General features: G+C 39.8%; 1 protein-coding gene across 1 annotated transcript in view; it reads right to left on the minus strand.

Annotated features, from left to right (window-relative positions):
- Positions 1–418: 418 nt before the first annotated feature.
- The window catches only part of IPO5 (importin 5), a 36,311-nt gene continuing 27,155 nt past the window's right edge, over positions 419–9,574 (minus strand). The window contains exons 21-25 of the mRNA XM_010006336.1: positions 7,222–7,344; positions 6,389–6,608; positions 4,994–5,222; positions 3,531–3,672; positions 419–1,179 (exon numbers count right to left, since the gene is read on the minus strand). Of these exons, the coding sequence (XP_010004638.1) occupies positions 1,093–1,179; positions 3,531–3,672; positions 4,994–5,222; positions 6,389–6,608; positions 7,222–7,344 (801 nt within the window). The 3' untranslated portion in view covers positions 419–1,092. The remainder of the gene's footprint in view (positions 1,180–3,530; positions 3,673–4,993; positions 5,223–6,388; positions 6,609–7,221; positions 7,345–9,574) is intronic.

Here is a 9,574-nt window from a genome sequence, read left to right on the forward strand (position 1 = left end):
TTGCTCTTGCAGTACCAAAGACATGAAAAGTTTTTGGATTCTTTCAGGTCAGGCTCTCAGCAATCCAATTGTTTTGAATAAAACACAGACTACTGTAACAGTATCACTGGCTGCCAGATCATGTTGTGCATTTGCAGCTGTAACAACATTACATTTTATAAGTTATGAAATGCAGTTGCATCTGAACATGAAAAAACAGTTTTAAGTCAAGATATGTAAATTTACTGTCATAAAAGGAATGCCATTAAGTTTCCATTCTACACACCCAATGAAAAATTTGTTAAAAAGTCAAGGAACAAAAATGCATAAAATCTGTAGTAGGCAACAATATACAAAGTTTCAAATATAAAACCATGACTTGTATAGTTTGTTACTTGCATCTTTTCACAAGAGGAAATTAAAAAGAACCACACATCACTGAACTTCTACACAAGCTTCTTGTGTTTCAATGTCATTTATTGAGGAGTGAATGAGATACTGTCAGACATGCCAAAGAGACTTCACATTCAAGGGCTGGAAGCTGAACAGCTTTCCTCATTGAGTCACTGTACAAGTTGTTTTTGGGAATCTGAAAGTGCGATCAATGAGGTCTTCATGCTTGATGTTTGTCTTCAGTTTTTCATCTTCTGATCTACTAACTTGTTGGGCAGAAGGACACTTTCTACCCTACAAAGACTCACACTCCAATTAATACAATTAACACTAGATGCAGAGAAACGTTTATCTGTTATAACGTACATCTACTGCTGAATACAAGGTCTTAAAGCTGTTTCTTAATTCATTATGTCTAATGAGAAAATTCAACTTGTTTCCCTTTCACCATCATAGGGATGGCTTATACCGTTAGAAAAATACTCTTCAGTGCTATTGTAGGGTTTACAGGAAACTTCTTCCATGTTGTGGGATAGAAACTGATTTAAACACCGTTCTGAAAGAATGCTTCTTCCTGCTGCCACTGCCTGTAGGTTGTAGAAGAACGGCCTACACGCACTACAGTTCTGGTTTTACTCAAAAAAGAAACAAAAGAAACCTAAACAATAGGGTAAACTTTTATTTGGAGTTAGTTTTCTTGCAGATGATAATTAAGGCCCTTCAAGCAGAGTTCAGGAGCTCCTGTATGGCTGCCTGTTGATCTGCATTGAGCTGTGATATGCATTCTCTCCACAGTCCTCCAGATGTCTAGAAAACAAATGAGAAGTTGTCTTTATGAAGGCTTGCAGGCTTCTAAGGTACACACTAAACTTTCATGTTTACAAAGCTCAACATTGAGTGTGCTTATTCCTGTAATATATATGTCAAAGGAACAGGCTGAAATTTTCAGTTAAACACAGTCCTCCATAGGTTCAGCTAGAGATGCTCTAACACCCTAAACAGAGCAAGCTCTGGTTAAATAGCACCAGCAGAACTGATGGGAAACTCCTGGGAAAGGCAGGTAAAATGAACATACTCTGCATCTATCTGGGTCTATGTAAACCCCTACTTTCCTGCCTCTCAGTAGAGCACACCTGTGCTACCACAGCCCTCAGCTGAGACGTTAGCTTTTAAAGTCAGCACCAGTAGGGTCTGGTTCCATTGGTACCAGAAAACACTGACAATTTTAAAAGTTTGGGAAAAGTGTTTGTTCACTTATCAATAGAAGCTGGGAGCAACTGGCACCCTGCTTTTTTTAGAAGGCAATAGGGAAAAAAAAAAATCACAGGTGATTTGCTGTAGGTCTTTAGACTGGGTTTTGTAACAGCAGGATGCTTGAAGTAAATTTTTAAAAGTTCATTTGGTATATTTAATTTCCAGCTCTATTACAGTGCCCTTGTCTCACACACTTCTTAAAAAAGTCAATAAAAATGGTTTCACAGCATTCCAAAGATTTTGAAAACAAAGTCCTCAAGTTGAGTTTGTGTTTTTGTTTTCAGTTTTAAGCAATATTAGGGATTTTGGACTCTCAATCTGTAATGGAATATTACAGAATTAAATGTGCTCTTCCAGCATTCCTGACACGCATTTAAATTGATACTCTACACTGAAATATTTCTGGCCTAAACAAGTGGAAAGAAGTTTATGTTTAATTCCAGCAATGACCATAACGTTGCTCATGTCAGAAGCTGGCAGTGGAACAGCTCACTGAGATCATAAAAAGGAAAAAAAAAAAAAGTGTCTTTCTCCTGGAATCTGGAATGCAGCAGCAGTAGGCAGACTGTTAGCAACTACACAGCCTTTGAAATACCTACGATGGTGTAAAACATTTACAGTGCTTTACTAAAGTCAAAGTGCTATGTGTGAAGAGAGGCAGGACTGGTGGCAGCATGTTAAAATTGTATTAAAGAAAACAAAACGTGACCTTTAAGATTTTCCCCCTACAGTCTGAAGGCAAATAATTTAAGCAATGCATTAGTCTTGTTTCCATATTATATAATTCCTGGCCAAAACAAGACTTTGCTATACATAACTCATCTATACATGTACGTGCCCTGGTATTGTTAAAAAGAAAACTAACCTTGAGCATTTAAGGTAAAGTGAACAAATGCATTAACATATCCTAATATAAAGTTTCACACCCAGACTTAGTTAAGTACTAACAGCAAAGATTTCAGCCAGAATCTACAGCAGCCACTTATACCACTTTTACTTTGAAACTTTGCTTGATTTCATTCTTTTAATGCCTTCAGAGTTTTAACAAATCAGTTTCTACATATTTCATTTCGAAAATATTCCTAAAATTCCTGAACCTGAGTTTTGCTAAAGCATGCCAGGTAAAATGGACAGCAATTTGCTGCCCCAAAGCCTTGGCACATTTTTATAAGCTATAAGCTTACCAGGCACACTACTTCCTATGATTAGATGCTGCAACTGTCAAGTAAGTCCACTTGGTAATATCTGCCCCCAGATCAGATCTATCCTACAAGCACTATCACTTATAACTCAGCAGAGAGGTACAGCTTAAATGCTTGGACAGCCTCATCACTCAGCACCATAAGCACTCATTATGGCAGAAAGAAACTTCAAGGCCATTTCCCAAAGGCAGGGAAAACACTGAACAGCCACCTATATTAAAGAGGGCAGTAGTAAAGTTACTTGTGGTTTGCATTCATTCTCTAGCAAAGATTCCAAGCCTCTCCTCTATTACAGTAAGTGACCACAGGGTGCTGGAGACCCTTACAGGAATTACATTGGATCAAATCCTGCATTACCATGCACTTATTTCTTTCAAGATTTTAATTTTTGGCACACAAAAAACCCCAACAAACCCACAAACAACTAATACTGGCTGGTATATTAATGATCTAGGTGCATACACCTCAAAACTTCTTTTAATTAATAAACTTCTGAAGTATATAGAGATGAAATTTAATCAAGTGCAAACATTACCAATTTTATCACTAAGAAGAAAGAATGCCCCAGGATACTGAAGATCACTGCTTGAAGCATTATTCTCCAAGAAGGACAAGGCTCTCAAAATTGGTTTAACAGTTTGGTTGCTTCAGAAAGTTGTTTCTAAATGTTCCCCATTTATACCTAAGCAAGCATTTATTTACCTGCACTTGGCGAACAACATTAGCCAACCGCTTGGTACATGGATCTTCATGTTTAATAGCTTCATGAATTTCACCATCCGCAATGATACCAAATATTCTGGGAAGGTTCGAGTTGTTGGGACCGAGGACGATTGGGTTGTTGCTGTTACAATTAAAACATATATTACAAATTAATGTTTAACTAAAACAATTAATGTAAGCATTTTACATGTCAGTTAAGTAATTGTGAAACATCTTATTCTAAACCTGCTTATTTACATCTAAGTTTCACTCAGCTGAGTAAGTGTGCATAGCTTAGTTGCATGCTGACAGAATGTTCCCTCTCCCATTAATATTTAACCAGCTGGTTCTTTAATCAAACTATACTTTATCAGGACGAAGTTCTGAAGTTTACAAAATAGTTGAGTTCCATGCAAATGGAACTGCAAATAGTGTGACAAATACCCTGCCTAAAAAGGCTTACTCCTCCCTCTCTCAGTGCTGCAAGGAGGAGGAGGTTGTGTTACTGTGTCAGGAGCACCAGTGACCTCAGCCCTCTGCCAGCACGCTCACTGACGCAGCAAGAAAGCAGCTCTACTCCCTCTTTCCCAGCCAAGTGTTGGAGTAGAGAGCAGTGCTGGCAACCAAGGGTCTGAGTGGAAAACATGATCTACTTCCAACCCTGCCACCTACCACTGCCGGAACACAGAGGCTGTGAATGCAGGACTGAGTGTGCTCCAGAGAAGTACGGCTGAGCAAGGCTGAGCTCCCTGCACAGGGCTTGGGTACAGAAGTGTGCTAGTACTGTAATTCCTGATTTCTATGTGTATATTCCTGAGTTTCTGTTTTGAATATCTCCAGAGAAGGGGACTCCACAGCCTCCCTCGGCAGCCTGTCCCAGGGCTCTATCACTCTCACAGTAAATAAGTTCCTTCTCATATTTAAATGGCACTTCCTATGTTCCAGCTTGTGCCCATAGCCCCTTGTCCTGTCACTGGGAACTACTGAATATAGTCTGGCTCCATCCTCCTTGCACCCACCCTTCAGACACTTGTAGGCATTAAAAAGGTCTCCCCTCAGTCTTCTCTTCTCCAGGCTGAAGAGTCCCAGCTCTCTCAGCCTTTCCTAATCAGAGAGATGCTCCAATCCCCCAGTCATTTTTGTTGCCCTCTAATTTAAGCAGAGCATCAAATTTTCCTGAAATTTTCTGTAGACATTCCCAGATGATCCTTTCATACCATGTGCATATAAAGCAGCCAGGAATTTCTTCAAGCCATACACTTAAGATGAGAACATTTGACTGTTTAAAAAAAAACCAACACAGCAATAACATCACAGAAGGCTCAGTTCTGACATTCCAAATTATCTTCCCTAAAAACCATATGCAGATTAACCTGGCAGTTTCTCAGTTTTGGAAAATAAAACCAAGGAAAGAATCTGTGAACAGGCTTCCTTTCTGCATTAATGTCAAGACTTTGCCTTACCTCTCAATTAAGTCACACAGGTAATTGAAAGTATGAACAGCTTCTTCTTTATCTTCATGAAGTGGAAGCCATGATAACCAGTGTGGCAGGACTTCTTCAACATTAATACAGTCAGGCTTGAACTTCATTATCTTTCCTACAGCTGAAATGCAGTTCTCTGTTGCATTGACATTCTCTTTGGTTTTGGCATCTTGTGACTGAATGACTCTCACCAGTAATGGAAGCGCCTCTAATTAACAACACAAGAATAAAGTTTAACACACAGTCGAGTCATATTTTATTAACAACACAAATTTTACATGTGACTACTGCATGTATTAAAAACAGGTTTTTTCTGTGGCCCAAGCACCAAAACCAAGTCATCCCAACGTCCCACTACTTCCAGGTTTTTCCCTGCTCCATAATCATTAAATGAAAAGCAAACAGAAAGATAAAGCTACACAAGGAAAACAAGAAAACAGCTACTGCCAAGGTCTGGATTTGCTTTATAAGTTCAGAAGAAAAAAACAAAAATCTTCCCTTTTCAAGAGTTGTTTAATGTATGATATACAAGGCATTAATTTATAGTAAAACTATAGATTAGCAAGCACTATTTTCTTAATAATCAATTTTAAACACAGGATGATGAAAAGCACCAATAAGGTGACATTCACATGACTAATACATGTCTACAGTGTATAACTGCTGCACATCTATTGCTTGTACACACATATATAAATATACATACTTACACACCACCCACTACTAAAAGCTGCACTAGAAAAAAGTTCACAGGAGTAATCTCATCTGGTCAATCCACCTGGCATGGCTTAGATTGTAAAAATTCAACATCAAGGAAAAATGCCAATTTTCTTGCTAGGCTAACAGCAATATTTAACTATTTATTATTATAGTCATGCAGGTAACCACATGCACACTTCAGAGTGCTCTAGAAGCACAGAGGAAGAATTTTCCTTGTGTTCTTCTGCTCAAAGTATAACATTAAAGCTGTGAAATTCTGTATTAGGACAGAATATGGGTTGTGGAGAAAGCATGCTTCAGAATAACTAATTACTGAGGAAGAGCAAGATATCACACTACTTCATTTTGGCAGCTTTGCAGTTAGGAAATACACAAGGACTTGCTGTACTAACTTCACTGAATTCCATTTGTGAAGAATTTAGAAGCTATGGAAAAAAATTTATTAAACCTCAGCTAGACAAATATGCTTTTAAGGAGATAAACATTACAGGTACTTTACTAATCATTCCCAGTCTACCACACAGGTTTATTTCCCTGCCAATTTATTTCCCTGCCAAAGGGAAGTGACCTCACTGTCAAGAGGTGAGCCATTTCCAACCTCTCCTCCCTCCCAAGTCCCATATTCAAATAGTTTTATCAGATGCATGTACCTACCTGTGCAATAAGGACGATAGCTGTCCCCACCAAACTGTGCCATAACTCCCACACCGTAGGCAGCTGCCTGCCTCACCTCTGGGCTGTTGTCACATATTGACTGCAGCATTGGCCTCAGGAAGCATTCAGCATACTTGAACGAAGAAGGGCTGCAGTGCTCTACGATATCATCAAAAATGCATAGTCCCCACTGCCTGTCTGGCCATGGCCTGTGTGAACACTGCACCCAAAATAGGCAACATTTCAGCCAGCTTAAAATCGCTAAGTTTTTTACAGTCCATGACAATCATAGCACCAGTGATCTAGTATTTCTCTACAAATCTTCCTGGATTAAATTTGATCCTACAAACACAATTTTCTGGAGTGATACTTGCAACAATACCATAAACAAATCAAAATCCAGCTGACAATCTGAGCTGATTAAAAAAACTGCTTTAGGCTAAACTCACTACCTCTATTTCATGCTCAGTTACCTATTTCAGTCTTAATTTTCCCCACTAATCTGCAACGCATTTTTGGCCCTCTCCTTGAAGTCCATTTTAGAGATTATTCAACACTCCCAGGCAAATTAAACTGCTCAAAATAGTTGTGTGTGTCCATCATCCTGGGTCTTGCAATGCAGAAATTAGTTAGCACAGCAGTGGAGCTGTTCAAAAAGCACAAGGTAACAACTTCTGCCTTGTTCCAGAATAAACCTTCAACTGCCTCTATCTTGTAAAACAATAATAGCTATATTCTATCTACCAAGTTTTCTAACATTCCAGCATGGAAGGCCTATTGACACATCAGAAAAAAATAATCTCCATCAAACCAAAAGAAAGCAAGGTACTTACAATTAGGTTGACAATTAGTGGAAGTAGCCTTTCAAACCATGGCAGTACCTTCTCCTTGTAACTGCTGAATATTGAGTGCAAAATGTCCGATACTTTAGTCAAAATATAAACGTCACTGTCATCCTGATGGGAAAAGGATACAGGTCACATCAGAGCTAGTGATCTTTCAAATAGTGGAAGTCACAAGAAATGCTGAAGTCTCTAAATTAATGAAATAAATTTGTTTAATGATTTGGTATTGTAAAAACAGTCCTTTGAAGTCTTGGTCTGATCACAGAAAGGGACTTCAAAAGATCATTTAGTCCAAGCTCCCTGTCATGGTCACTGACAGCTTTCAATAGATCAGGTTGCTCCAAGCCCTGTCTAACCTGGCCCTGAACACTTCACATGATGGGGCACCCACAGCTTCTCTGGGCAACCTGTTCCAGTACCTCAACATCCTCTTCATAAAGAACTTATCCTTTATGTTCAATCTAAACCTACCCTCCTTTAGTTTAAAACTGTTGCCCCCTGTCCCGTCACTACAGGTCCTGGTAAAACGTCTCTCTCCATCTTTCATCTAAAGTCCTCTTTATATACTGAAAGGCTTCAATGAGGTCTCCTTGGAGCTCTCTCTTCAACAGGCTGAACAACCCCAACTCTTTCAGTCTTTCTTCACAAGAGAGGTGTTCCAATCCTCTGATTATTTTTACAGACTCTTCTTTGGATCCATTCCAACAGGTCCATATTTCTTGTACTGGGGGCACCAGAGCTGGATGCTCAGGTAGGGGTCTCACAAAAGCAGAAAGGGAAAATCACCTCTCTCTATCTGCTGGCCACACACCTTTTCATGCAGCCCAGGATACAGCTGGCTGGCTGGGCTGCAAGAGTATGTTGCCAGCTTATGTGCAATTTTTCTATTCATCAGTACCCACAAGACCTTCTCCACAAGGCTGCTCTCAATCCATTCATCCCCCCAGGCTGTATTGATACTAGGGACTGCATCGACCCATGTTCAGGATCTTGCACTTGGCCTTATTAAACTTCATGCAGTTCACATGGGCCCACTCCTCAAGCTTGTCCAGGTCTCTCTGGATAGCATCCCTTCCTTCCAGCACATCAACTGCACCACTCTGCTTGGTGTCACCTGCAAATGTGCCAAGGGTGCACTTAATCCCACTACCTATGTTGTTAATAAAGATATTGAACAGGACCAGTCCCAGTGTAGACCCCCAAAGGACACCCCTTGTTATTGATCTCATTTGGACTTGAGCCACTGAAAGCAACTTTGGACCTGGCCATCCCGACAATTCCTTATCCACTAGTCTGTCCATCAAATCTGTACCTTTTCAATTCAGTGCTGAGGGTGTTGTGTGGGACCATGTCAAAGGTCCTACAGAAGTCAAGACACATGACATCAGTTGTTCTTCCTTAATCCATCAACACAGTCACACCATCAGAGAAGCCACCAGAATAGGTAGGTATGATTTGCCCTTTGTGAAGCCACATCAGCCATCTCCAATCACCTCCCTGTCCTTCATGTGCCTTGACATTGGCTTTCAGGAAAACCTGTTCCATAATCTTACCAGGCACAGAGCGAGACTGGCTAGTAGGTAGCACCCAGTTCCTTCTTACCCTTCTTAAAAATGTAAGTTGACTGCTAGTAGTCCATTGCCTAGAACAATTTTCAGGGACAGAAAAATTTTATCAAGACCCACACTGACTTGTGCAAATTTACTGCTTCAATGACTTCCCTTTACTAAAGACACAAGTCTCTTCCCTTCCATATAATAAGAGGAATATTAATCCTCTCATCTTATAATTTCATTTTTCACCTTGCCCAATTAATGCATCAAACTGGTGAAGTAAAGATCCTCAGCTCAGATTCAGACATCAACTCATGATACATTTGCAAGCGAGGATTGTTCCCTGGGTACACTTGTGGTGGGAAAACCTTTTAATTTTGCTTTAAAGCAAGTTCTGTTGTACTCAGTAAGGTTCGTTTAATCAGTCTATACTTGAGCAGGCAGGGAAAATAGAATACAGCTAGTTTCTGGTCCCTAGTGAGACACTACTTAGTATTTCTCTTGTGACTGGCAGCTTCTCACAACTGGGTATTTAAACCCTCTGTGGTTAAGACAACTTCTGCATTATCAAGACAAAATTCAAGCAACAACTCTGGAACATACACACAAATGAAAACAGAGGTAGAGAACTGCTGCAGATACCACAAAGTCCACCTGGCCTAGTATTGCCTGTTTACTAATACCTGATAACAGATGCTCAGGGAAAAAGCATAACATACTTGCTTAGCGTACACTTTCTACCCTCTATCAAATCAGCAGTTTAGTTATTGTCTAAGTTAGGGCTGTAG

Source organism: Chaetura pelagica, unplaced genomic scaffold, assembly GCF_000747805.2.
Source record: "Chaetura pelagica isolate M959 unplaced genomic scaffold, ChaPel_1.0 scaffold29, whole genome shotgun sequence".
Taxonomy (NCBI): domain Eukaryota; kingdom Metazoa; phylum Chordata; class Aves; order Apodiformes; family Apodidae; genus Chaetura; species Chaetura pelagica.